The 27,647-nt window shown below is 35.0% G+C and overlaps 2 protein-coding genes across 7 annotated transcripts in view; one reads left to right on the top strand and one right to left on the bottom strand.

Annotated features, from left to right (window-relative positions):
- Nucleotides 1-20,642, top strand: part of LOC104210132 (calcium-transporting ATPase 10, plasma membrane-type) — a 34,285-nt gene extending 13,643 nt beyond the window's left edge. The window contains exons 1-35 of one of the 5 annotated variants that reach the window (XM_009758946.2): nucleotides 127-222; nucleotides 319-396; nucleotides 4,219-4,453; nucleotides 6,213-6,329; nucleotides 6,421-6,460; nucleotides 7,014-7,138; nucleotides 7,241-7,372; nucleotides 7,484-7,573; nucleotides 8,035-8,104; nucleotides 9,138-9,208; nucleotides 9,310-9,393; nucleotides 9,476-9,553; nucleotides 9,625-9,696; nucleotides 9,961-10,044; nucleotides 10,125-10,207; nucleotides 10,288-10,396; nucleotides 10,473-10,528; nucleotides 10,753-10,795; nucleotides 10,869-10,952; nucleotides 11,143-11,280; nucleotides 12,723-12,788; nucleotides 12,864-12,962; nucleotides 13,548-13,658; nucleotides 14,049-14,216; nucleotides 15,456-15,515; nucleotides 16,666-16,830; nucleotides 16,906-17,022; nucleotides 17,353-17,451; nucleotides 17,942-18,079; nucleotides 18,192-18,292; nucleotides 18,924-18,969; nucleotides 19,062-19,196; nucleotides 19,854-19,961; nucleotides 20,043-20,134; nucleotides 20,214-20,642. In XM_009758946.2, the coding sequence (XP_009757248.1) occupies nucleotides 4,280-4,453; nucleotides 6,213-6,329; nucleotides 6,421-6,460; nucleotides 7,014-7,138; nucleotides 7,241-7,372; nucleotides 7,484-7,573; nucleotides 8,035-8,104; nucleotides 9,138-9,208; nucleotides 9,310-9,393; nucleotides 9,476-9,553; nucleotides 9,625-9,696; nucleotides 9,961-10,044; nucleotides 10,125-10,207; nucleotides 10,288-10,396; nucleotides 10,473-10,528; nucleotides 10,753-10,795; nucleotides 10,869-10,952; nucleotides 11,143-11,280; nucleotides 12,723-12,788; nucleotides 12,864-12,962; nucleotides 13,548-13,658; nucleotides 14,049-14,216; nucleotides 15,456-15,515; nucleotides 16,666-16,830; nucleotides 16,906-17,022; nucleotides 17,353-17,451; nucleotides 17,942-18,079; nucleotides 18,192-18,292; nucleotides 18,924-18,969; nucleotides 19,062-19,196; nucleotides 19,854-19,961; nucleotides 20,043-20,134; nucleotides 20,214-20,322 (3,264 nt within the window). In that variant the 5' untranslated portion in view covers nucleotides 127-222; nucleotides 319-396; nucleotides 4,219-4,279 and the 3' untranslated portion in view covers nucleotides 20,323-20,642. Of the gene's footprint in view, nucleotides 1-126; nucleotides 223-318; nucleotides 397-3,758; nucleotides 3,875-4,218; nucleotides 4,454-6,212; nucleotides 6,330-6,420; nucleotides 6,461-7,013; nucleotides 7,139-7,240; nucleotides 7,373-7,483; nucleotides 7,574-8,034; nucleotides 8,105-9,137; nucleotides 9,209-9,309; nucleotides 9,394-9,475; nucleotides 9,554-9,624; nucleotides 9,697-9,960; nucleotides 10,045-10,124; nucleotides 10,208-10,287; nucleotides 10,397-10,472; nucleotides 10,529-10,752; nucleotides 10,796-10,868; nucleotides 10,953-11,142; nucleotides 11,281-12,722; nucleotides 12,789-12,863; nucleotides 12,963-13,547; nucleotides 13,659-14,048; nucleotides 14,217-15,455; nucleotides 15,516-16,665; nucleotides 16,831-16,905; nucleotides 17,023-17,352; nucleotides 17,452-17,941; nucleotides 18,080-18,191; nucleotides 18,293-18,923; nucleotides 18,970-19,061; nucleotides 19,197-19,853; nucleotides 19,962-20,042; nucleotides 20,135-20,213 lie in introns of those variants that run through there. The other 4 variants (XM_009758948.2, XM_009758947.2, XM_009758949.2 and 1 more) reach the window with 4 other exon arrangements.
- Nucleotides 20,643-22,054: 1,412 nt separating this feature from the next.
- Nucleotides 22,055-26,751, bottom strand: LOC104210133 (choline monooxygenase, chloroplastic). 2 transcript variants are annotated; one of them, XM_070162930.1, is made up of 10 exons: nucleotides 26,415-26,751; nucleotides 25,268-25,313; nucleotides 24,957-25,092; nucleotides 24,528-24,602; nucleotides 24,217-24,429; nucleotides 24,037-24,132; nucleotides 23,784-23,908; nucleotides 23,598-23,691; nucleotides 22,477-22,527; nucleotides 22,055-22,345 (listed from the first exon to the last, which is right to left on the bottom strand). In XM_070162930.1, exons 1-10 carry the CDS (start codon nucleotides 26,725-26,727, stop codon nucleotides 22,208-22,210), a joined length of 1,287 nt encoding a protein of 428 aa, XP_070019031.1. In that variant the 5' UTR covers nucleotides 26,728-26,751; the 3' UTR covers nucleotides 22,055-22,207. The 2 variants fall into 2 exon arrangements, with proteins under 2 accessions (XP_070019031.1, XP_009757252.1); XM_009758950.2 differs by having other exon boundaries at nucleotides 23,784-23,905.
- Nucleotides 26,752-27,647: the final 896 nt, after the last annotated feature.

Here is a 27,647-nt window from a genome sequence, read left to right as displayed (position 1 = left end):
CTTTCAAATGAAGCATAACTAGAGAGGAAAAATATATTTAAAAAAAGTAGTAAGAGAATATAATTATTTATTTATTTATTTTATGTAAGGAATGATATAAAAGGGCAGTCGACGATATTTATGGACAGTGACCCATCAATTCAGTGCAGATAGATGTGAATGTCTTTGTAATGGGAGCCAAATGTTTCATCATCATTTCCTTTTTATAGCCAAAGAATTGAAGTATTTCTTTTTTATTCTTCCTCTCTCTCTTGCATTATTTATTTATTTATTTATTTAAGAGGAGTTCTTATCTTAGTTTCCATCTATAATTTTCAGCTTTATTTTTAGCTGATTCTGAAAGTTAAAAGAAGAAGAAACAAGCTAAGGGAGACGAGGAGCCTTTCGTTTTTTGTGGTACTTTCCATTATCTGATATTGCTTTCATTTTTTTTTTCTTGGGTTATTTGCCTGGCTAATTATCTAAATAATAAAATAGGAAAAAAATGAAACCTAGATTTAAGGAGTTTTCATAATCACGATATTATATGTTTATATTTAGTTTTATTCCACACAATGCAATTAGTATTTTTTCCATTTACTAGAGGAATATACTAGGAAATTGTTGGAAGAAAAATTGTTGTCGGTAAATTATAGCCTCACACAATCAGAGACGAAGCCAAGTTTTAACTTTATAAGTTCTGAATTTTAATGTCAGTTTTTGAAACTGAGTTCTAATTAAATTTAATATTTATATATATTTAATAAATTTTTCAACAGAAATATACTGTTCAGTCGAACCCGTATCCGTACTTCTAGCTCCACTCCTGCACACGTTAGTTTGAATAATTATATATACAATCACCATATTATTTGAAACTTCATATAGGTTTCATGATTCCCTTTTTCAAATGTATTTTTCTATTAAATTCAAGTTTTTTTTTTTCTGTTGTATTCTGAAGTGAGATACTTGATAGATACACTTCTAGTGGCAAGATCATGTTCCCAAAATAAAACTTTATTCTACAATAATTCATCTTAATTAGTGTAATCACATGCAACAGAGAAGAGAACCCATAATAATGAAAGAGACCAAAAATGAACCATTATGGTACATGGTTCAATTTTATGATTAATACTTTTATTTTATAACTTAAATTTATTTTTAATATAATATTTATGTGATTTAAAAAAAATTACTCGTTGAAACAGGATACACGTACAATGTGCATATCTTGGGACTAGTTTTAATATCATAAAATAAAAGGTCTTAGAATAATCAATAACATATCCGGGTTTGTTTTTTGTAAAAAAAAAAGGAAAAGCAAATTTTTCGGATTCAGTTTTTGAATTTTTTTTTTTAAAAAAGGTGCTCATTTGAAAAGTTTTTCCAATCAAAAAAGGACGTGCATATTTTTTTGGAAGATTTAAAAACTGAACTTAATTTTTTTTTGTAAAAGACATTATGTTTCTTGCATAAACATGTCAAACCAACACTTTCCACTAAACAGAGTTAGCAAAAGGAGTTTCTGCAAAAACTCAGACAAAAGCCACCTAATTGTGACACTAAATAAACAATACATACTTTTAAAGAAACAAAACAATTAGATACGCCCTTTTTAAGTTGTCATTTTCAGTTATATCAGACAATACCAAAATATAAAGATATACTTCTCCTAAACACGTAGTTAACCCCCAGAAGAAGAAATTAATATTTAATGACTCATATAAAGTCATAGTCATGTGGGGGCATTTGTTGGGAGACACAGCAATGTCCTTTATATCTGGTATGGTGCATGTAACCCATCTGTCCTTGTAAATAATGTCATATATTCACAATATTTATATTTTAAGATTTAATGTAAGGGTCGTTTGGCTGTATCATTAGAACAATTAATCTAGTATAAAATTTTGTGAAAATTTTTGATAAGAGGCGGATCTACAATTTTTAGAACATGGGCACACTATTAAAGAAATGAGAAAAAAAAATACTATGTGAGAATCGATCCTTGTTTTTTTGGGTAAATAACTCATTTTTCAATAAAGTAGACCATTTAATATTTTTAGAGCATGAGTGTCAACAAACAACATTAGACCAATTATAAAAAATATATACATAAAATACCTAATTTGGTGGAAAGATTATGGGTTCAGTGTCCTGCCCTATAAATCCGCCTCTGATTTCTATTAATATCATAAGTTATGTGAGAATAATAAAAATACATGTATTAGTAATAATTCAGATAAAGATAAACTTTTTTATAGTAAATAATTCATGTATAAAAATCCTTTACATTTAATTACTCAATTAAGCTATCTATACCCTACCTCTTAGGGTGCGATCCTTTTCCGAACTTCGTGTAAAAGCAGGATGTCTCGTATGTATTAGGCTGCCTTTTTTTTTTGTTAATCAATCAATTAATTATTCCATACTATAATCTCAACATAATTAGTAAGCGAGACAAACAATCCTTAAAAACATGTCGTAGTTTTATTATATACTATAGTCATTATTAGTAGGTTCCACCAAATCCCACGTATCCTCCAACGTGCCTCCCTTTTAGAGCTTCCTCAAGATACAACAAAAGTAAAAACCGCGTTGTTTTTTTGCAAAAAATGAAATAAATATTTTACTCCAAATACCATATTCAATAAACAAAAAAGTAAGATTAAATAATTAAAAAAAACGCGTTTCTGAGAAAATGAAAAAGCTAAAGACTAGCGTGGTCCAGCCAGATTGGCCTGCTTCATGAGAAAGGATCAATAAATACGTTTACAATTTTTAACTTTAATTTCCTATAAGTAAATTAATTTCCTACTTCATGTAAACATTACAGTACTTTTACTTATTCCACACGCAACAGACTTACTATCTACGAATAGAATTACTTACTTGCCTAGTACTAAGGTTGGGTAGCAAATAAAATCATAGTACCTGTAACAACCACTGTCAAAATCAAAAGAAAAATAGCAGTGCCAATATTGGGGTACATGAGATGAAATAAAATTAATTGTTGGGTAATACATGCTTCACTTATTATACAACATATAAAAAAAATTAATTTGGCACCATCACTTATAGTTTATAATAAGTTTAACTTGTACATTAGGTAAATTCCGTTATATCATGCTCAATCAGTTTTAATTTATGTGTCTTACTTTCTTTTTTAATTTATTCTGTTAAAAAAAATATTTCTTTTTATAACTCCAACTTTTTACATAACATATTTAAGATACAAGATTCAAGAATATTTTCGTATAATGCACACATTTTTAGTTTAAGACAACAAGATTTAAGCGTCTTTTTTATTTTTTAAAATTTTATGTCCAGTCAAACTAAGATATATAAATAGGAATGGAGGGAGTGTTTTTTAATTGGGACATTAGTGCAATTAATAACCCTATTTGATGAAGTAATATCTACTTTTTTGATTCCTTGGTGTATATTTCGTACCCCACCGATTAATTCAAATTAGCTTGAAGTCCTATTTTTAGCGTATGTTTAGTATTGGACCCGGAACTTTTGATTAAAAATGAAGTAATAGTATGGTTTAAATCACAAATTTTGATGACCCAGGAAAGAATATCACCCTACACTACGTAAAAATATCATTGTTTATAATCAGTAAATTACGTTCGTATTACACTTAAAAATATCCGAAAAGGGATTTTTTTTTTTTTTTTTTTAGACGTTGTACCATGTGCAGAACCGCTTGTACAAACTAAGTTTCATTTTTATGAAAGGGAAGTTTAAAAATCTTCTTTTTCTTTGAAAAACACTCCTAAAAAGGGAACGAAGCTTCCTAACACTTTCTACGAAAACACAAAAGCAATTTACTTTACATTGCTCTCTCTGCACTTCAGTTGTCACATTGCGTCGGTTACTCCAACAATCGGTAATTCTCTCTCACTACATTCTCTTCTATGAAATTCAAAATACAGTAAAATAATTCACGAATATATAATTTAGCGACAGTAAAATTGAAGACAGTATGTATGTTTTTTTTTAGATTTTTTTATGGTTAATGGCACATAGTTCGAGATGAAAATACTGATTTTGGTTAAATATATGTTTTAAGTAGTTGATCTGCTTTGTTAAAGAATTTATTCACTTATATATTTATGTTTTTCTTGGTATTTTAAATATTAATGTGGTTTGGTCGGTGTTAGGCGATAAACCCTAGTAAAATTATATGATTTTTTTTGTGTGTTTATTTATATGAGATTTGAAAATATACAGTGAGAAAAAAAAAATTGTTGTGTCAAATCTGGTGTCATCTCTCCTGCGACAGTCACAGAAGATGAGTGGTGAAGAAAATGTGAAAACCTCGCCGTATAGGCGGCATCAGAATAGTAATGAGGATTTGGAAGCTGGGATTAATGGCAGCAGTAGCAGGTCTATGGATTGTGGTGGAAGTCCTTTTGATATTCCAAGGACTAAGAGTGCTCCTATTGACCGCTTGAAACGCTGGAGGGTTAGTACTTCCTTTTTGAATGGATTTTTATTCTAATATTTTTCAATTTTTCGATTTGTACTTGCATAATATTGACATGATACGAGTTTAAATGGAGTAACCTCCTACATATTTTTCTATTGCGATTTTTGGGGTGAAATCTTATTCGGACATTTCTTCATTGTTTGTTAATTTTGTTTTATGGGTTTTTTGGGTGCATTTTGTTAGGGTGTATTTATAGGCGATACATATTAGTTAAGACCCTTGTGGAAACAGTTTCGAGTTGCGGAAACAGTCTCTTACAGAAATGCAGGGTAACATTGCATACAATAGACTCTTGTGGTCCACCGCTTCCTCGGACCCCGCACATAGTGGTAGTTTAGTGCACCGGACTTGGAAGAAGGAGAAGATGACATATTAGTTGAGAATATGTTTTAGACATTAATACTTTTTACGGTAGGTCTATGCTTTATTGGAGTGATTTAGCCTTTTTGAGATTTACGCATTGAGAAAAATTACATAACTTTGAACACTTTTTATTGTATTTGCATAATTGTTGGCATGAGATGAGTTTAAGTATAGCTGAGTCCAACTTGTTTGGGACCGAAGAGTAGTAGTTTTTTGTTTGTTTTATGTGATTTTTTTTGGGGTGAAGTCTTATTTAGGTGTTTCTTCTTTGCTTTTCTTGAGTTTAAGTTATATGCACTGTCAATGTAAAAATTTTCTGTGTATTTTGACATATTTTAGAAGATTGCTTTCCATTTTTAAAGGTTACAAATTAATGTTTGTATAGAGAACCTGCAATTGCGTTTTTAGATCACCTGGTGATCTAAATCTTTTTTACATGTCAGGGCATACAGTGGGATTTTTTTGGGGTGCATTATGTTGGGGTATTTTTTACTTTTGTTGGTGTTATGTCTTGTCATGTGTAGGGTGAAAATTCAACTGGGTGTTTTTCAATTTGTTTTCTTCTTTCAGTTTTGTGCTTGTGATGTGTGTGTGCTAGGTAGGTGGCTAGGGTGATGGGTTCAAGGATCCATGGTTTTGGCTTATTCTTTGTTTACTGTGTTTGTAAGACCATTTGCCTATTTGGTTATTTTATCTTTTTTTTTTTTGGTTTCAACTTGGTCAATTTTGATTTTACATATTGAGAGTGCTAAATAATGTGGTAACAGTCTTCAGTGTTTTTCTGGTAAGTCAAAACATCCAATTTTTGTGGGTTTTGATTATTAGTTTTTGTTTAGTGTTTCACCTATCATTTTTTTGGTGGTAGTGTTTATTTTATTATGAGAATTGCGTATTGGTCTTCTATGGGTTGAGCAGTTGAGGGATATATGTGGTGTCTCAAAGATTTTCTCTTACCCAATGCAATGTGGCTATCAACGTCCACGTTCCTTTACTATAGCATTATGTTTTTTAACATTACTTTAAGGGTGATTTTTTTTTTTAAATTGTGGAATGTATGGACACTACTACAGTGGTGAGACTGTAATTGAAGCCAATCCCAGGATCAAGAAGACAATAAATCTTATTTTCCAAAATGGGAGAGGGCACTTCGTTTGCTGGTTATGTGAATTGTCTTTTCTTATATCTTGTTTTGTCGATGTGTTGGAGAAGCTGGTGCTTTAGATTTCTTTGTTTCTTTGCCGGTTAGACAACTGCTGCATGTTTGCCTTTTCCCTTTATGAATTTAATTTGTTATTCAAAATTCTTGGGAACTGCTTTTCTTCCATTTATTTATGATCGGTATAAACTTTTGCTGATCTGACTAATCTTTCAGCAAGCTGCGCTTGTCCTTAATGCTTCTCGTCGATTTCGATATACCTTGGACTTAAAAAAGGAAGAAGAAAGAAAGCAATTGATTGCTAAAATTAGAACCCATGCCCAAGTTATTCGGGTAAATATTACTCTCCAATCTTCATGTTACCCTTCAGTGCTTTAAATGGAAGTAAATATTGTTTGTTCCTTTTTTCTTTGCAATGAATCAGGCAGCTGTTCTTTTTCAAGAAGCGGGGCGAACAGTCAATGGTAAACACTTCCTGATGCTTACTTTAAGTCATAGAGTGAAATCTATGTTGTGACAGCTCTGACTGTTTAGCTTCAACTAAATTTGTCCGTATCTAATTACCGGAATGCTGATGTAAGTGGGGAAAAGTGGGTAGTAAAAAAATATGTCTCATGGTTGTTATACTAAAATTAAAAAATAGGTTAAAATATGCTTGTTGGCGCAAACCAAGAATACAGAAGCAGAGTTAATTGCTGATAGATAATAGTTGCCGCAAAGAATTTATGACAGAAAGGAAAACTTGGTAATCAAATTACGTAGGACTTTCTTCCATAGTTACTCTCTTACTGCAATTGCTACATCTTTGCTGATATTTTATGCCAAAAGAATCAGTGACTTTGTTTTGTAGTTGAAGGTGAGTAATACCATTGGGCTGTTTCGCTATAGTTTTGAAAAATTTGCTATAGGTGCACCTTTGAGGAAGCATCTTTTAGTCGTGTTTTCAAATAGTAGATTTTTCTGTTTGTCACATGTTTTGGCAGAATACTAATTTGTCTTACATGTTTCTTATTTTAGGGGATGGGGCTCTTAAGACGTTGCCTCCAACTACTACCTCCCTTGGCGAGTTTGATATCAGCCTAGAGGAGCTGGCATATATGTCTAGAGAGCACGACGTCCCTGCTTTGCAGCGATGTGGAGGGGCAAGTTCACCTTCAAAACTTTAGTTTTTTTCTTTGAGTCATACGAGTGCTGGATGAAGTAATAGTCTTCTCTATTTCTGTTATGAAATGTTGTAACATCAGGTTAAAGGGGTGTCAGAGAAGTTGAAAACAAGTTTAGATAAAGGAATTGATGGAGATGAAGTAGATCTGCTGAAACGGAAGAATGCATATGGATCCAACACATATCCTCGGAAGAAAGGGAGGAGTTTCTGGGTATGTGTTACAGTTATTGCATCATTTAATGCCGTGATTTGTTGTTGAGAATCATTATCACATTATTTATCATCAAACATAGTTACCCTTTTCTTGTGTTCTCCACTGTAGAGGTTTGTCTGGGAAGCTTGCTGTGATACAACCCTGATTATTTTGATGGTAGCCGCAGCTGCATCATTGGCGCTGGGCATAAAGACTGAGGTGGGTCGAAACACATAATAATTTCTGTTCCTGATTTTAAGATATAAATCCTGCACTGGGAAACTATTTATTGAAATTTCAGTAGAAAGAATCTTTGTTTTCCTTTATTGATATTGAGTGGAGATATAATTTGAAGATTTACACAACTGCGGCCGGGGTGAGTGGTTATAGCTTTGTAGATCTTGAAAAACACATTTGTGTTAGTAAAATCTTTTGCGTTCTTAACTATAAAAAAAGCTCTTATGTTCCTTTTCTTTTATGGGAAATGCACATATGATATAGAGAACAATGCACCAATATCCATCAATTTGTGTCCATGAACATCTTTATTCTTTTCCTTTTTCTCATCAATTATTTGGCATGTTATGTCTAACTTTTCCACTATGTTTTGTCTTCAAACAAGTAATTTAATATCTGTCTTGTGAGTTTCTTCTCTGCTCTAATTAAGCTTGCTCTGTTAGGGTATAAAAGAAGGATGGTACGATGGGGGAAGCATTGCTTTGGCAGTGATTATTGTCATAGTTGTGACAGGTACAAGGATTTACATAGAGATTTTATTTCAGTAGAGGTCTTGATGTTAAACTTGTGTTTAATTTGGCTGATAAAAATGTGCAATGTCAAATCAACTCTTAACACTGGATAATTTATCAATAACATGGTCGGATTCGGTCTTTAGATTGCTTAAGTTGATTGATTTAGAAAGGGAAAGACTGAGAGACTGATTAGGTTAGTTGATATTTAATTCAGGATGGTATAGACTGAGAGGCTGATTGATGACCATACTGATAATCGTAGTTTGATATATATGCCAATCATACTTGGAGGGTTTTTACATAGTAGTAGTCCAATTTGGAGTCATTTGCTATGCCCGATGGGATAAGGCGAGATCATTATTTTGTGCATTATACTAGTGATAATGTATAACAGACTTAAGACTCAAGCTCTGGATGAACATATCCTGCACTGGGGTAAACATTTCATGAATAATTCAATATCTCCCTCCAAGTTCCTCATCGGCAAATTGATTTTTATTAGCAACCAATGCTTCTACAACTTAACATTTCCAGTATCACTTCTTATTTAGGTTTTTTTCTTGAGGTAAACTGCCCATTTTTGCAAGCAACTTGTAGGATAAAAAAACAACTCCATGTTCAGTGCCAATACCGAAATACCAAAAGCATTATCACATAATTTTGTTGTAAGGATGCAGATGTTGTCAAGTCTGTGATTCTTCGTCTAGTTAGACGAGTAAACACAGCATATGAGTTGGAAAAGAAATTGTGAAAGGAAAACGAGTTCAGAGCAGAAAATCTTCTGTGCTCTTGATTAGTAGTTTCAATTACAACAATAGCATAAACAGCTGACTAAAAAGGCATCTAAAGTCTAACATGCCTTTACTTGTCTTTATTTGTTTTCCCAAATTTAAAGTTGTTGATGTAAGCCATTGCATAGAAACTTTTTAGCCTCTGGATTATATCTGACTAATGAATAAAGCCTTAGTTTAAAAGTTCATTTTCTTGCTCTCCTGTTTGTAACTGGACATTTCTACTGTATGTATTTGCAGCTGTTAGTGACTATAAGCAATCACTTCAGTTTCAAAATCTTAATGAAGAGAAGCAGAACATACAAATTGAGGTTTGTCCTCTACTCTTTCCTGGTGTATTGCTTGTGACAGTCTCCTGTTTTCTGTCCTTCCTTTTTGTTTTCTTCAAATATTCTTAGGGTACTTTGTACAGGTTGTTAGAGGTGGGCGGAGAATTCCCGTTTCAATATTTGATGTAGTTGTTGGTGATGTTGTGCCTCTGAAAATTGGTGACCAGGTCAGTTTCTTTTTCTTCCCTTTTTGATGTTGTAACTATGATATAATCTTTCTATGAATTTATTTTTCTACATTGATTGCAGGTACCTGCTGATGGAATATTAATCTCGGGTCACTCTCTTGCAATTGATGAATCAAGCATGACAGGAGAGAGCAAGATTGTGAGTGTTTCTAGTAATCTCTTAGGTTACACTGCTGTTTCCTTTTTAACTGGTATTAATTTGTTACCCAGGTTCACAAGGATTTAAAATCACCTTTCCTTATGTCTGGATGCAAAGTAGCCGATGGCTATGGAACGATGCTGGTAGGCTCTTTTTCTGTATGACGTCAGTGTGTTGAAGGGACTACTTTGGTCATTTCCTGTTAAACTTTAATTTCTAATATTCAAATGGCTTTAGAGATCCCTAATTTGTTGCAAAGACATTATTAAAGCATTGGAATGATTTGGGCCTGGATAGAGCGGAATGCTTACACGGAATTCATATGATCAACTCCAACTTTGTTTGAGATTGAGGCATGCTCGATTGATCGATCGAAAGATTTTAAACACATCAGTGTTCATTTTCAGGTGATAGGCGTTGGAATAAACACAGAATGGGGATTGTTGATGGCAAGCATTACAGAGGATAATGGAGAGGAAACACCATTGCAGGTTATTTGAGTGTAAAATGTTATGACTGCGTTGAAGGATCAACATTCACTGCTTAAATTGTTTTGATTAATTCATTTTAGGTCCGTCTGAATGGGGTGGCAACCTTCATTGGTATAGTTGGTCTCACTGTAGCTTTAGCTGTTCTGATTGTCCTTATGATCAGGTAGTGCTGGAATTCAATTGACGCTCTTATCGCTTGCCTCTACTGTTCCGAGAGTCTTAAGTTTGAGATTTTATGAACAGATTCTTTACTGGGCATACTTATAACCCAGACGGCACTGTTCAATTCAAAGCTGGGAAAACAAGGGTTGGCAAGGCTGTAGATGGAGCTATAAAGATCTTCACTGTTGCTGTATGTGCTCTTTTTAATGACCTTATGTTCTTTAATTGTTTGTCATCTGAAATCAGCGAACCTGTGGAAAATGTAGGTTACTATTGTGGTTGTGGCAGTGCCAGAAGGACTTCCTTTGGCAGTTACCCTAACGTAAGTATGGTCCTTCAGTTCTTGCTTCTCTTTTAGATGCCTTGGTTGTTAAGCTCAAATCTGAGTGTGGTTGTGAAGGTAGATCTCCAAGTGATTAATTATTTTGGACCTTGTGTTCTTCATCAACTTTGGAGTATTTACTATTTGTCTTTGCAATAATATATTCCTCTGTTTCCACAACTGGTTTGAAGTAGTCTGACTTGTGGTCAACTGTAATCTTGCAGGCTTGCCTATTCAATGAGGAAAATGATGGCAGATAAGGCTTTGGTAGGAGCAGTAATCATTCTCTGAATTCTTTTCTTAAGATATTCTCTGTGTTCTAAACAACATTTAACTGCAGGTGAGAAGGCTTTCTGCTTGTGAAACTATGGGCTCTGCAACTACAATTTGCAGTGATAAAACTGGAACCTTGACTTTGAATCAGGTGGATATTTTTTTAAAAACCTCTTGTACTTTTCCCCACTTTCTCTTCCTTTCTTTTTTTGTTCCACTTTCCCCTTCTTGGTTGTGACTGTGTTTAGCGCTGATGTTGTGTGAAGAGCCAATTTATACTGTATACAGCTTTGCTTTACAATCTGCCGAGCTTCAATTCTATTTTAATTTTTCCTTTGTAGATGACTGTGGTTGAGGCATATGTCTGCGGTAAAAAGATTGATCCACCTGATGATAGATCTGCAGTGCCTCCAACTGTGTTGTCTCTACTCCATGAAGGAGTAGGACTGAATACCACTGGAAGCATTTTTGTGCCACAGGTAAGTTAATAAAGAATTGTCAGCTCTGTTGAGAGCCTAGACGTGATTTCTCTCCTTTGCCTTCAGATTTTAATTTAATTCGGGTCACAAAATGTTAAGTGTCCGTACTCCAATTTATATTGCATTGTCTTTGGATTTTTCAGAATGCTTAATGCTATAGTATTCATAATATTATTTCGTACGATTTTCACATGTTTCAAGTGTCAAAGGCATTTAATATATTGATTTAGATTTTGATGTAATGCTTTTTCCATCATATGAGCCAACCCCAACTTGTTTGGGACTGAGGTGTAGGTTTTTTTGCCTTTTCCATCATATTAACTTTTCAACTGTTACAAAGTATTCTCTTTCACTACTAATTGATACATGCACGAGTCGGGCTATATATGTTGGGCTACAGATCATGTCAAATGGATGACCGGGGAATCATTTCCTCGGTTATGGTGTAAACAAGTGGGTCTTAAGTTAATGATCTGAGGCTGAATCTACTAAAATGAGAGAGAATGGACTGTGCTTTTATTTCTTAGGTTGTGGCGTATCATTAGCTGCTCCCAGCTGATAGTCTCAATCAGTGTTTGTATTGTTTCCAAATGGGTGTTTATTTTTTTGTCCTTTGAATAAATGAAACACTTTTGGTAAAGTAAAATCAAGTTACACTAACACCTGACTTGTGGGTCTATTATGAATAGAGAGGAGTTCTTGATTGCACTTATGCTTAACAATATGCTGCGGATATATACTATAGAAGTTTGAGGAACTTTTGATGTTGAGTATTCTAATAACTCTGAATGGTGTGAATCTGCTGTTCCATATATACTAGTTTAGAAACTGTATTCCTCGCTTATATTTATAATTTTCTACGTTTTAATATAGTAGTTGAAATTTTTGAGCTGTATGTTGCCCTTGTCGTCTGCTAGAAGTGATGGCGAGTTTTGACATGAACGAGTAGCCTTGAAATATAGTGTTTCAATTAATGAAAGCTTACTTGCTAAGTTGACAGGGATTTACAGTGCTGGTGCACTCTAGGCTTTTTGAATATTAAGAGGAGAATGAACTGCAGGATGAATAGCAATTATAAAATGGTTGTATAAAGTGGTGGATTTGTCAGCAAAAAATCCTCTGGGTGGTTAGATACTGCTTGATATGTCCAGCAACATGGGCCCTAGGGTCCATGCTAATGATTTATGTGTACAAATTTTCTGCTTATCAAAGAAAACAACAAATATTGTTTTGAGAATACTCTCTAACTAAACAATTGCTGAAGCACCTTCTCTGCCACTGTGGAGTCCTTTGACTCTTTATGGTGTGACTTCGTGTTATCACTTATCAGTTATGAGTGGTCTTACCGCTTTTGCTTTATCATTTTGTGGGGATTACCTTTATGCATCTAGATAGAGAAGATACTGCAATTGAAGATCACGTGCTTGCTCATTTTCTGATAGGGTGGTGGTGCTGCTGAGATTTCTGGATCGCCGACAGAGAAAGCTATTCTCCAATGGGCTGTCAATGTAATTATGCTTGCTTTATGCTTATAGTAATTGATGTCAAAATTCTCTTTAGTAAACTGTTTCTTGCTTCTACAGCTAGGGATGAATTTTGATGCAGTACAATCAGAAGCATCCATTATTCATGCTTTCCCATTCAACTCAGAGAAAAAAAGAGGTGGCGTTGCTGTGAAGCTGGTAATGCAATGCTCAATTCTGAAACTTCTTTTCTTAGCATATAATATGACTGGTTTTAGTGTTAAACCTTTGATACTCTACTTGAGGACTTTACAGGAAAATCAAACTAATATAAAAACCGACATATGATTCCCATATCATCATTGTTAAGAATAGTAGCCATATAGTGTAAAGGTTGTTTATTCATGTTGCTTTTATCATTCTGGCACTTCCACAGGATTTTTTTTTCTAGTTGATTAGCACAAAGACCAAAAGATGCTTAGTTGATGTTCAGAAAACCTGGTTCTTTTATTTGGTATCCAGATGATTCACAGAAAATTGCTTCTGTGTCCATCTCTTCTTACTTGTCAAAAGAACATGTCCATCTCTTCTTTAGGTGCCATAAGTTTTCCTTGTGATAGGGAAAAAGTCTTAAAGCTATCTGGAAGGTTGGAAGTCGTAATTTAGTTCTTACAGCTTTATGATCGTTGAGAAACCACCTTATTAAATTGGTCTTATATCCAAACAATGCTTTAGGCGTTACCAATACCGTGTTTCTTGATTAGAGAAGTATTGATGCTGCATGTGTGGTTTGGTGTTTTGCAGCATGATTCTGAGGTTCACTTGCACTGGAAAGGGGCGGCTGAGATTGTTCTCTCTTGTTGTACAAGTTTCATTGATGAGAATGGGTCGGTGGTTCCTCTGGGTGATGATAAGGTTTGTGTAAATGTTGGTCTTATCAAGCAGTTGATCCGTTGAAGAAACTAAAAATTATTTATTCACTAGCAATTTTAACCTGATTTAAAAAGTGCACTATTTTTTCTTCATTTTGAGGAATATCGGTCAGTTATCACTCCGAGTATTTGTACTGTGAACCATTGAATTTGAATTGGGCAATTCAAAAGATAAGAACAATGCGAGGTTGAATGGTGTGTTCCTTGAAAATTTACAATTGACCCAGAAAAGATTTATCATTATTCTATGAATTTTCAGTTATCAATTCTATGCGCTGCTGCATAAGATATAGCATAATTCTACTGACCCGAAAATGATTTAGCATTATTCTATAAATTTTCAGCTTTAGTTCTGAGTATTTGTGGTCCACAGGTGTCACATTTCAAGCAATCCATCAATGACATGGCAGCATCAAGTTTGCGATGCGTTGCTATTGCCTACAGACAATTTGACGTTGAGAAAGTTCCCAACGAAGAAGAAGTAGAGCAATGGCAAATACCTGAGGGTGATCTGGTATTACTTGCCATTGTTGGCATTAAGGTACTTTGCAAAACCTTTAAACCTTTTTTTTTTTTTTTTTGTTTTTGTTTTTATAGGACATTTCTCTCTTCTACGCGCCAAGGGTAACTTTTCTGCAGCAGACTGAAGAAAATGTTAAAGAACTCCAAGTTATTCAATTATTCTGCTAGTCTGTTTAAAGGGTGTAAATTTGCATGTCAAATCAAAACTAAGCTGAGATCTTTATGGGGTAATCTTGAATTGATCCTTTTCTGTACTGTTTTTGGGCTTGGCTGACTGAAAGTTGCGGCTCGTGCTCACACAAAGGAGATGATTCAGCAACTTGAGATTGTGTGCCCCGTAGGCTTACCTAGGGCAGGCAAACAGATAAAGCGACTTTGGAAGCTGACAACCAAGATAATTTTCAAGTTTGCTTTATTTAACCTGATAACGCTTCTTAATTGAAACCCATAAATAGTACGTCTATGAAGGCAAATCCCCAAGCTTGAGGTTGGAGATGATATATCGCCTTGTTGACATTAATTCCATGAGATCTTCAAAATAAAGTTAGGTTTTCCAGCTGGAAAGCAGCAGTAAGAGAGTGGAAGGTAGTCAGTCTTCGGGCACTGAAACTTATAGCGGAGATGCTATGGAGCAACAGTGGTGAAGAACAGGGTGAAAAAGATTTAAGCAGCGAAGCAAAATCAGTCTGGTGGGGAACCAAAACCATGGGGAGGTTGAATGGTGAACATGTTGCTACGACTTGGAGAAGAAGTAGCAATGGTGGCTAGGAAGTTGGAATGGATGGAGAGATAAGAGTGATGGTTAGGGCCACTGGCCAAGGACTAGGCTTTCCTCCTCAAATATTTTTAATTGCAGAAATGATGACTTACGTCTTTCTCAATAAAAACAACAACAAGAACAACAAACAACAACAAACCCAGTGTAATCCCACATGTGGGGTCGGGGTATAATTATACGAGAAATAGGAAGAAAAGCTAGCTCGCCGTTTGAATTTTGAATGAGTCTTTGACTGAGCTCAACCTTGAAAAAAGTATAAGTCGACTCCGGCTTCAACTCTATCTTTAACCCTGGATAACTTAAGGAACTGGGTGCTAAGTTTTAAACTTACTGTGCACTCTCATAGCCTGTTCTGCAGTTACAATTCATTTCACTTTCTCTTTTCTCTACATACCTTTCCATTTTAAGCATATATAATGCATAAGTATCGTATAATTTGCTCTTATCACATGTAATTAATTCTTCACATGTATCTTATAGGATCCATGCCGCCCAGGTGTAAGAGATGCAGTTCAATTATGTAGTGATGCTGGAGTGAAGGTAATTTGGAACAATGCATTTGCATTTGGTTCTTTGAAACACAACGTTGTATTGAGTGTAATCCTGCCTTAATTCTTATTATTTGTTTTTTCATGTGTTATTAGCTCAATGATGGTCGCATCTCTGTGTTACCATAAATTTGAAGGAAAAAGCCTTTGCTTACTGGACCTCAGATTACATACTTTATCTAGAATGATTTTTTAACTCTCTAGTTATGAACACATATGTTTCAGTGTTTGTGCTTTTGCCTTTCTGGTTTCGTATGGTAGTTATATATATATATATATATATTGTAATTAGCCTATTTGCCTATTTCTTAGTTAAGATAAAGTATCTATCTTTGCTTCTGTATATATCTGTATTTTATTTTCTATTAATTGTCCTGTTTGTGTTTGTCGATGGCATTTTGCTCAAGCATGTCAGATTGTCAGTTTTCATACAGTTTATCCAATTGAAGGTACTTGTGTCCTTAATATAATAAATACTTGGTTTCTGGTGTCATAAGGAAACAATGTGGAGAGTTGTAAACTCCATGGATGATAGGCAGTTCTTGGTAGGAAGTCTGCGATACTCGTCTTTTGTAATGCATATACCAATATTCTTTTTGGTTTGATCGTAATTGTGGTTTTGAATGAACGGTACGATGCCTGAACAATAAAGAATTGAGCTTAATTGGTATACTTTCTTAGAGATCGTTTCAGATTCATGGAACTCTCAAACAGATTAGGCAGATCAGCTGCTTGTTAATCTGTGGAAGTTCTCAACTTTTGTGACCAGCTAGACTGTTCTGTGAATGTTCTAGTGAATGTTTTCTTTGACAAGCTGTGTTCCTCTTGCGTGCTTGGTGAAGTCTTAAATGGTTGATACATCTCTGAAAAACTTTGTAGTGTGCAATACATGTTATGACTGTATTAGGCTGTAATATTATATGATTTCTTTTGTTCATATTGTACCCTATACCTTTCATATTTGAACTTAGGAAGTCCCAGCATGGGGAGCTTTGTTATACCCTCATACTGTAGGATGTCCACTACTATAGGATATACTGTTCTACAAGTTGTTGCTTCCAATCCTTTTTGAAATATTTTAGCTGCGCGGCTGCCTTTCAATATATGTAAAAGCATAAATCTGTTGTCCCTCAAATTCACAGGTAAGAATGGTCACTGGTGACAACTTACAAACAGCAAAAGCAATAGCTTTGGAATGTGGGATTCTTAAGTCTGATGCTGATGCAACTGAACCAAACCTGATTGAAGGGAAGAGGTTTAGAGCTTTATCGGAGGAAGATAGAAAGGAAGTGGCAGAGAAAATATCGGTATGGAATGAAACTAGACTATTCCTAGTCGTTCAACAAGGTTTTTCCTCACTTTTAAATTCACATCATGTCCAGGTTATGGGAAGATCTTCTCCTAATGATAAGCTCTTGCTTGTTCAAGCACTAAGGAGTAAGGGCCATGTTGTAGCTGTAACTGGCGATGGCACTAATGATGCTCCTGCACTACATGAGGTGCTCTTCTTGGCTGGTTAAGAATGTAGTTATCTGATATGATTATAGAAAGCATGAGGTCGGCTAGGTGCATGTTAGCTATGTATTCTCTTGTTGAATTGTTTTATCCTGTTCACTGTCCCTTCTGCCTGAGGATTTTCGTTCTGTTGCTATATGGTTACTTGCTGAACCATTGAGAAATGAAGTCTTTTCTCTTGCGTTCTACTCTTTTATTTGCTGGTTAAACTTTCTTGTTTATTCTCAGTTTTTCTTTCATGGGGTGGCAGGTGTTACCTTCACAACGAACCGCTATATTTTGCTAATAAAATTTGCTTTCCTGCTGCCTTGTAGGCCGATATTGGTCTTGCTATGGGCATTCAAGGAACAGAAGTTGCCAAAGAAAGTTCAGATATCATCATCCTGGATGACAATTTTGCTTCTGTTGTGAAGGTCAGTTTATCATGCTGGCAGCTTTAGCAGGAAGTTCTCAGGCTCTTATTATCTTAGTAACGCCAAACTTGTCTTGCATGCTCGACTTAAGGAACATGAACAATATTTTTCTAATTTTATTGCCTTGAAGATATTCCAACAGTCATGTTTATATATTTTGGAACCTAAAAGAAAGTGCATAGTATTACTTTTTAATGGTGGGGAATGAACTTTCCTGCTGGGAATTTTGAATCTTCTGGATTGACTGAAATACTTGGGATAGGCTCTTTGTGAAAAGTTCTTTATTGCTAACAAGTTCCTATCTCAGAATACAAGTTTTCTGTACACGTTTAAATTGCCTTCAGCAGTTCAGAAGTCGATCTATTTTACCTGATATATTTTGCAAACCCATTAGTATCTTTTCTAGTTGCAGTGATTGAAGTTCTAAAATTTTTCAGACCAGTGCACGGCAATACTTATTTCTATTGATTTTTTATCCCATCAAATACAGGTTGTCCGATGGGGCAGATCCGTATATGCTAACATCCAGAAATTCATCCAGTTTCAGCTAACTGTTAACGTTGCTGCTCTTATAATTAATGTTGTTGCTGCAGTTTCTGCTGGTGATGTCCCATTGAATGCTGTTCAGGTTTAGTTTCTCTGCTCTCTTATCATTGATCAGTGGTGCGGATGCACACTTTGTGTGTTCGACCTCTATGTTCTGATGTTAATCATTTAGGTTTTGCCATTCACCTGTGCAGCTACTTTGGGTAAATCTTATTATGGACACCTTGGGTGCGCTTGCACTGGCCACAGAACCACCAACTGATCATCTAATGCGCCGAGCTCCTGTTGGTCGAAGGTTAGTTTGTAGATCTATATCTGAAAAAAAGAAGCTTGTTTCAACATTTTAATGGCAAAGATATTGTTTGTTTTGTCAAGTAACATTAGCTTGGCTGCACTACCATTTCTGCGTATTTGTAGTTTGACAGATGGGGTTGGCTTTTAGAGATAACTAATCCATCATGTGGCTGTGCAGTTGATTTCTTATAAGGAAATATTATTGATCTGTTAGATTTTTTTTCTTTCATGTCGTTTCGCATAATGTGTAGGAAGTGAACTTGTTTTGAAGCCGTGAGATACTTTTAAGTTGGTTTGAACATTCTCACTACATTCCTAACGTTAATGTGATTATACTCTAAGCTGGATTCTATACGTTTCTGACTCTTTCCACTTATGTTACTAGATTATAGAGACTTCTATATTGCCTCAATATCTTCTGCCATTCATTTTCATGCTTCGGTACTGATGTGCATCCTACTTGTATTAATAACATTTAGTGGTGGAATATGTTCAGTTGCAGCTCTAGCCAATGATTCCCCAAATGTATCAGCTTATTTTCAGCTTCTTTATGTATTACTAACCTATGTCCTCGTAGTTATAATGTTTCTCGTGCACAGCATCAATTGATTGTTTGTTTAATTCTATCTTAGGGAACCTCTCGTCACCAATATAATGTGGAGAAACCTATTAATACAGGTAAAAAGAATTTGATGGCTGATGTTCCAAAGTGATAAATATTCATTTTACATTAGTTTTCAGGTTGATATCTCCTGCTTGAACATCTGCAGGCTCTGTATCAAGTTACAGTTCTCCTAATCCTCAATTTCCGAGGTGAACAAATTCTGCATTTGGAGCATGAGACGAGGGAGCATGCTGTTAAAGTGAAGAATACCTTGATTTTCAATGCTTTTGTCCTGTGTCAGGTAAGAATAGCTGATAAAGAAACATGCTATGATTGGCTTTTGCACTCCCCATAGTATATTTTTCCTTTCTTACTTAAGAAAGATATCTTGTTTGTACCTAGTGCGAACTCAAGCACGTCCTCTCCCCTAGGAATTGTCTTAGTTACATTTTTGGATTGTAGAAGTGTCCACTTTCCTTGAATCAGCAGGTCTAATACGTTTAATACCATAAAATTTTTAGCCGCCTCGCTTCTCCACCTTGTTATTTTTCTGTTATTGGCTATAAAAAAGTCAAAGCATCCATGTGTTTTCTCAACTAATATTAAACAATTCATAGTTTCAAATCTTCCCTTAATCGTGCCTGATCAAGGGTGGACAACCCAATTCGGATGGAAGGGGTAGTAATCTCTGCTCTCTTTTAGGATTTTGGTTGTGTTTTTGGAAATGATTCTCAAAATAAATATGAGGCAGCTTTTTCTCTTGAGCTCCTTCAATTTCCCCGTGTTCCTAACCTTTTCCTTATTTTTGGTTTTGTTCGGGCGATGGGGGCAAAAAGGGGCAAAAAGTCTGAAGCTGAAATTTCATACTGCTGTTTGTGACGAGGCACATTAGCTTAGATATTTGCCTGTCTACTGAGATTTAATCGCTGAATCCACTGCTAATGACTCGAAACTGCAGGTTTTCAATGAATTCAATGCTCGGAAGCCAGATGAGATAAATGTATTCAGAGGAGTCCACAAAAACCGTCTGTTCATTTCAATCATCGGCTTCACATTGGTGCTTCAGGTATATACCTCATCCCTATCCTTCTATTTGGCGTTGAACATCAACCTATCATATTAACAATATCTTTTTTTTTTTCCTTAGGTTATCATAATATTCTTTCTTGGAAAATTCGTTTCAACTGTGAGACTGAGTTGGCAATTGTGGCTTGTTTCAATAGTCATTGGACTTATAAGGTTAGTCTGGTCTTATCAACTGTCATTAATTGATCCAGTAATTTTTCTGGTACTAAGTGAAGTTGGTTTTACTCAACAGCTGGCCCCTTGCTGCTCTTGGGAAGTTGATACCTGTCCCTGAGAAGCCATTTGGGGACTACTTTTCCAAGAAATTACCGAGACGAAGAAATCAACAGGAGTGTTCATAGACATTTATACATACACGAATTTAACTAACAAGTGTCTCTGCGTTTTGTAAGGGTGGCGTTTCTTTTGCTACTGTACAGAAATTTGCCGCTAATATTTTACTAGTTGGGTCATTTTGTGAATGTAGTAGAACAGCATAAACATATATTTCTTGATTGCCTCTTTAAATTCGGATGTAGGCGCCTCTGCAGCAGATTCGAATTTTGCTGGTATGTACTCCACTTATGTTCTCGGAGGTTTAAAAAAAAAGCCTTTTCTGCTGTTCATATAACATGAGTTTATTCTGTTATACGAGGAATTGATTACATAGCAATTTGCTTTAGACGATAGACCCACCAACGTTTGGCTATGTATTCCAATTTATCTTCAAGGTTGCACTTGATTATATCATATCATTAATTTTAAGATAGCACAAGCAAGCACATCAGCAAGCACTAATACGAGGATACAGGCCCCAAAATAGCATTACCCATATGTGATTTTTTCATCGTCTTTGACGGAGGATAGCTATTTATCCTCATTTCTTCATATTCTCGGTCAATGAATATTTAAAAATCGACTAAACCGTATCGTATTGAATTGAGTTTTAGGTTTCTTTTTAATAAAAATGTAGGTTTTTATATAGATTTATAATCGTACCGATAATTCAGTTAAGTTTTTTTAATTTTATGAAAATAAAATGAAAAAATATCGAACCGTACCAAATAAATTTATATGTGAAAATATATTATGTAGTAATTAAACAAAATGAAACATTAAATTTCTTCTTAAATTTTGGAATTATGAAAACAATTACAATTCAACAAGTAATTAAAACTAAAAATTCTAATTCCCAAATGTATTATGCTACTTCTATTGAAACCAAAATTATTTCCACCATAATCACTAGCAAGCCACAAGGTATTCTACTATTCTGGTGATTATGAGAAGTAAACTACAAAGTATTGAATATGTTTCTTTCGTATGATTTAGATTTATCCTTTTGGATATTTAATCTTCTATAGAGTTTATGTTGAGTCCCAGCTTGGTTAATATCTGTTCACTCCTGTGATTATATTTTCTTTATCTTTGCTTGATTTCTTTTATGCTGCTGCAGAATAGTTGATTGATCTATACGTTGGCCGTCTTTCATTTTTTTTAATTCATCACCCTTTAAACAGTAAAAATATTTAGAGAATTTTGTTAAGTCGTATAAAATTACGTATTTTATTGCATTTTACTTTTACTATAGACTTTTACATGACATTTTAAAAAATACCGAAAATTAATCGAACCGTACTCATATCGAAGAGAAACCGATATGATTGAGTTGGTTTCGAAAAGTCTAATTTTGGTTATACATAATAGAATAACCGAAAAATAGGTATGGTACAAATTTTATAAAATAAGCAACCGAACAGAACTATTGACGCCCCTACTCTCGAATTTGCAACTTGAACAAAAAATTGAGATTTTCCTATAGACAGTAGGCCTAACACGACAGGAAATATCATCTTATTTGTGTATACATAGGGGAAGTCCGTCGTATTTTAGTGATAACCTTTATGGAATTCTGAGACTTGGTAAGATAACCTTTGCTCCGAATAGGGTTAGGAGCAAAGGCGCCTCAAAAAATCATTTAACATTATTTATGGAAACAACGAAACAGTAAGCCCAATTTTGTGTATTTCTAGGTGGCATTTAAAATCTTTTGTTGTCTACCAAACCTAGTGGTACTTGTGAATACATAGGGGAAGTCCGTCGTAACTAAATTCAAATAAGATCCGTTATACCTTGTGATTTAGAACAATATTAAAGCCATACATGGTACAACGAACGGTGCAAAGGGCTAGGAACAGTTAAGATAATTTTCTGGTACAGATCGTTGTTGCTACCACTGAAAATACATCAATTACAAAGATTTTCATATAGAAGACAGTGAAAATGATGCATAGCTTTCTCGACTTGTGGTGCATACCGGCCAGAGTTGTACGCGGGTGATTCGAGGCCTCGTTGTACAGCTTCACATAATTTTATATCCTCCATCTGCAAATTGTAGACAGCAAAATTAGAACCAACACTTGTGACTGTGTACGATCGGATACATATAGTCGCATATATGCATTGACATGCCAGTAACAAAGCTGATCGGAATATTTTACATGTTTTTACTATACCTGCACTGTCTCACTATCTTGGAGACTCTGTGCGATAAAACTCTCGTCACCCTGTGAACAAATAAAGAATCAATTGCTGGAAGTAGTAATTTGATCTTTAAGTAAGAAAACAAAGACTTGGACACACCATAACTTTGAATTATGATTCCTTTCCTTTTCTATCACGTAAAAGTACGCCGTACACCAGTAACATATGGAACACAATGAAGATAAATATTAGAATATAACTATATAGGAAGTCTCCATAAGGATTCACTTCAAGCTTTGAACTTAACTGGATATGCTAGAGATGTGTTTCTTTTTGGTTCAAATACCACGCCACCAACAGACGATCTTGGCTTCTCCTTACAATTGCAAAATCCACTTCATACTAACCTCTGAGCAGCCGACACTCCTTTCCCTGGCTCCACACCCCCCACCCCCCCGGGTACCCAAAAAGATCTTCCATGAAGAGAAAATGGCATTTCAGTAGTGGAGGATCTTCAGGCTTAATAAAGGCATAAAAAGGGTAGCCCGATGCATTAAGCTCCCGCTATGCGCAGGGTCCGGAGAAGGGTCGGACCACAAGAGTCTATTGTATGCAGCCTTACCTTGCATTTCTACAAGAAACTGTTTCCATGGCTCGAACCCGTGACCTCCTGATCACATGGCAACAACTTTACTCCCCCCCTTCCCCCCTTCACGCCTAATAAAGGCATAGCTAGACATAAACGAACAAAAATCCGTAAAAATGCAGTCTAAGATCCACCAAATTAGAAATTATAACACTTAGGCCTCCTAAAAGAAATTGGTGCCAAACCAAAACCTAGACACCATACACTAAATCAGTCTAGTACCAGATGTCAAGTTTTGATCCCAGAAGGAATGCATAACAGGAAATGTCTTCCTGATCATCTCCTTGATAGATAGCTTTTTCTCTCCTAACGTCTAAATTCAACTTAGTAATTTCACGATCTTATCTTGTTGAGCACAACAATTTTATCACCACCAGTGTGAAAATTAACCGAGGAAGTTAAACAATTCAGTGCCTCCAGAGTACTTAGGAAAGAACTGAGGAAGAGCGGTGCGAGAGATGCATATAGAAATTAAACACACGTTACATAGAATGAATTTACATTTACCTTGAGAGATGCATCAAGAAAGTAGTCAAATATCACTAGACATTTCCGTGGTCCTTGAGGCAGTACGAGATTCGTGTCCATCCAAGGACCATACCTATGTGCTCCACAGATTAGTTTTACAAGAATTACCAGTCATGAAAAAGCTGAAGCGAAACCAGCCGGTTTATCTATATATGAAGCACCAACCTGTTGATCATGAAGTTTGGATACACAAATGCATATAAAGCTTTTGATCCAAGTCGATCAAATTCTTGGTCCTTTTCTGCACTACCAGTTTCACATCGTTGGATGCTCACTTTCTCAAGTATCTGCTTCATTATTAATAGTTGCATGCAACAACAACAGACATCCACTTAAACAGTAGCTCTTGTGGAAATTGGATTCAGAGGAAAATTAAGAATGAATACAACTCAAAGTTAGAAAATGGTGTTGAGCATACCGTGGTAGAATACGAGTCAAGCGTCAGACCAGAAGCAAGACTTTTATGAGCATATGGTACATGATAACCGCCATCCAAGTAGTTGTCACAGAACACCTACAACAGAACACACTGGTAATTAGAAAAGGACCGATTTATTTTGGACCAATGAACAGATCTAACCGTAACGTTAGAACTGACCTTCCAGTTACACTCAATGGTGTATTCGCGTCTACATAAAAAACTTAATGAAGAATCGACTCCACCATCCGCCAAGATTTGGGATGAAGTACCCAGCCATTCGTTTCCAACCAAGTCAAAATCAGATTCTTGTTCATACAAAACTCCATTTTCAAAATTGAGAAGTATGAACGGCCCCCATACAGCTACTTTCATTGGAACTAGTCCCATCTCCTATCCTTCATATAGAAAAACATAACAGACCAAATCACCCCCACATTTAAGTATTGACCATTAAATGACAATGTGGTTATTCAATATATGTTTAATACGTTCACTTTGAAGTTCTTGATTCCAGTTATTCTAGTTGCCTTAAGAAGCGTTCCGTCCAATCCATATGTCCACCCCTGCAAAAGGAAGAGCGGTAAAATAAAATTATATTTGATGGTATTTCCTCCACTATGTCTAAAGTTGTATCATATGCTATACCGAACAAATATTAAGATAATAATATCTCTGGGATGCATGTTAAGAAGCTAATAGCTAAGTACATAAAGGAAGCAAGAAGACATACTAAATTGACAAGAGGCAAAAACATAAAGGGCAGCCAGGTGCAGCAATAACCCAACATGTAATCACATTTACTGAAAGAACAATTAATGATAAGACCAAGAGAAAACTGATGGTGAAGTAAGACTTCAAATCGCATTATGTACTGAGAAAAGAAAACTGAAATCAGCTCAAAGCAATTAAAAACTCACATGGTATGGGCAAACAAAGCAAGATCTTTTCCCACTTCCCGAGGCAAGAAGAGAGGCGTGATGCCGGCACACGTTATGAAAAGCATGTATTTTTCCACCATCATCTCGACATACAACATACTCGACATTGCCCAATCTGTATTTTAACTATTAGCTACTTGAATAAAATAGACAGGTACATCTCAAGATTAACCAGACCGAAAGCTCGTTATTCCTTTCGCTTGCATTTAAGCGAAAGCTTTTGATATGAATCAGTTGCAACTAACAAATACCGATGGCATAGTATAATGAAATTTACGGCATAACAGTACCTTCCGGTGAAATATTGGCTTGGCTCTTTGATCTGTTCGGTGTACCCTGAAAATCGCAAAAGAATTGCAGCAAATTCACATTCAGAAAGCGGATCACTTAATACTCTCTTACCAAGAATTGGTAAAATCAATACTACTACTAGATAAATAAACAAGAACCTGCATTACACTCTCGTTTTACTTGTCCTGTAGTCAATACAATTACCATAGTTTTGTACCCCATAACTAGGTTCTTACCAATGCGTCTACGCAATAGCAAATTAGGCAAGTTGAGCTCAAATTGAGCTTTGCAAACTAAACTTTATCAATACTAATTGTGCCTCAAAAAAGCTCCCCTAGCACTATTGGCAAATTACTTCAACAAAGTTCCACTAAAATATTGTCCACTGCCGCCTATATGCAGGAGATCCACAAGAGCTATGTTTACTAATACAGTTGGAATTTGAAAGGGAGTGTGTGTGTGTGTGTGTGTGTAAAAACTTAAGCGCTCCCCTAAGTTTACACCAAACCATACTAATTTACCACAATTAAGTTATAAGTTTGACAATGTGTATTAGTTCACTGCAGTTTAGTGATAAGAGTGTATTTGTATTAATTCACTATGTTGAGCAATAAGAGTATACGTAAAGATATGCGTAATTACAAATGAAGAAGGAAAGCTCTAAACATCCATGCTTCAGGCATAGAGCTAATAAAGGCAAAGATTAATATCAAAAAGAAAAAAAACAATTGCAAAGATTTAGGAGAACTTAAGAGCAACGGTAAAGTTATCTCTGTGTAGGTCACAGGTTCAAGCCGTGGAATCAGCAGTGCGACCCTTCCACGAACCTGCATAAACACGAGATGTTTTGTGCACTGGGCTGCCCTTTTAACTGGTGTAACTACTCTCTCCCCGATAAAGTCTAAAAAATACTGCTAATAAATCTAATATTCCAATGACAAGCTACTAAATTTCCAAATTGAATCAGACCAAAAACAAAATTAAACAAAGGAACCAGGAAAATCCAGAGAAAGAACAAACACAATCCAAAATATTAGTAGTAGTAATTTTTAAGCAAAAATTCAAATATGATCTTTTTTTTTTTTTTATTATTTAAAGAAGCATATAGTAGTATAGATAGACAAAAAAGGTGCAAAGATGTTATACCAACAGCTTGCCATCCTTTGAAGAAAACTTGATTGAGTTCTTGATTATAAAAAGAAGGGTCAGTGTACCAAGAACTAGGTGGGGTCACAGCTTCTTCAATAGGGATTTTGGGGTCAAATTCTTGAACCAATTTTTGAGCATAATCATGGTAGTTTGAGTAATTAGTGTTAAGTGAAGATGAGACTTGAAATGAAGGATGATGGATTCTGTGCTTTATAGGACAACATAATTTGGGATTCTTGAATTGAGATAGTTTTTGATGTTGTTGTCTGGAGAAGTGATTAAAGGAACTGAGCTTCTGCAGAACTGCCATAGGATAGATGGAATGTCAGTCTTAATTTACTTTTGGGTATTTTATGTTTGGATATCTTCTGTTAGATTATTATTATTATTATTATTATTATTATTATTATTATTATTATTATTATTATTATTATTATTATTATTATTATTATTGTTTCTCTTTTTGGCCGGCCAAACAGTAACATCGTTTATCTCATGATTGGTTCCATGTTTTATTATGATTATAATGTTGGGATTATTTATACAGTGGTTAATAATGGAGACATTGTTATACGATGATTATTAATGAATGTTATGGGATGCTTAAATAATGATGAAAGGACTAATACATCGCTTCTTGCATAACCTAATACAGCCAAAAAAATATTACAACAAGCAAGGTTGTTATTAACTTGGAGTGTTATAATAACCAAATTTCTCTATAACAATCTTGTTTGTTTCGATATTTTTGACTTTTAGTAATTTGTATTCGTAAAATAATTCTGGATAGAAAAATAACGTAAAAAATAAAAATGTAGAAGAAGCAAAAATTAATCCGAGCCAACTGAATTCACAGTATTTCCTTAATTAAGGAACTTAATCCCCTCCTAATACCCGATGTTTTGGATTATTTCTTCCCAAGATAGAACGGATTACACACTCATGTAGTGGTACATCAAACCCCAGTGTTTCAGCGAACATAAATGGCGGCAGCAATCACACTTACTTTATTTGTTTTTGCAATAAAACAATGCAGCAAGGAAGAAGAGATTTCAGAATTTTTGTAAGGAGAATCTAAAGGAATGACCTAGTATTTATAGCCAACAGGTTGTGTTCAAACAAAGAGGTGCAACTCTTCAAGATGACATTTCGCATAAAACGACTATTACGTAAATGGCTATTTACGCAAAATAAAACGGAAAAATCAAAACAGAGGAAAATCAAATTGCC

This window comes from Nicotiana sylvestris, chromosome 11 (genome assembly GCF_000393655.2).
Source record: "Nicotiana sylvestris chromosome 11, ASM39365v2, whole genome shotgun sequence".
In the NCBI taxonomy this organism is placed as follows: Eukaryota; Viridiplantae; Streptophyta; class Magnoliopsida; order Solanales; family Solanaceae; genus Nicotiana; species Nicotiana sylvestris.
Note: the sequence above shows the minus strand (reverse complement) of the source record. Positions and strands in the feature narration are given on the sequence as shown.

Excerpts from the sequence above, each read along its gene's own strand:
- LOC104210133 (XM_070162930.1), bottom strand. The coding sequence starts at position 26,727 with ATGGCAGTTCTGCAGAAGCTCAGTTCCTTTAATCACTTCTCCAGACAA. Across the intron at positions 25,093-25,267 it reads AGCCAATATTTCACCGGAAG|ATTGGGCAATGTCGAGTATG; the intron begins GTACTGTTATGC and ends GTTAAAATACAG. Across the intron at positions 24,430-24,527 it reads TCAAGAACTTCAAAGTGAAC|GAGATGGGACTAGTTCCAAT; the intron begins GTATTAAACATA and ends TATGAAGGATAG.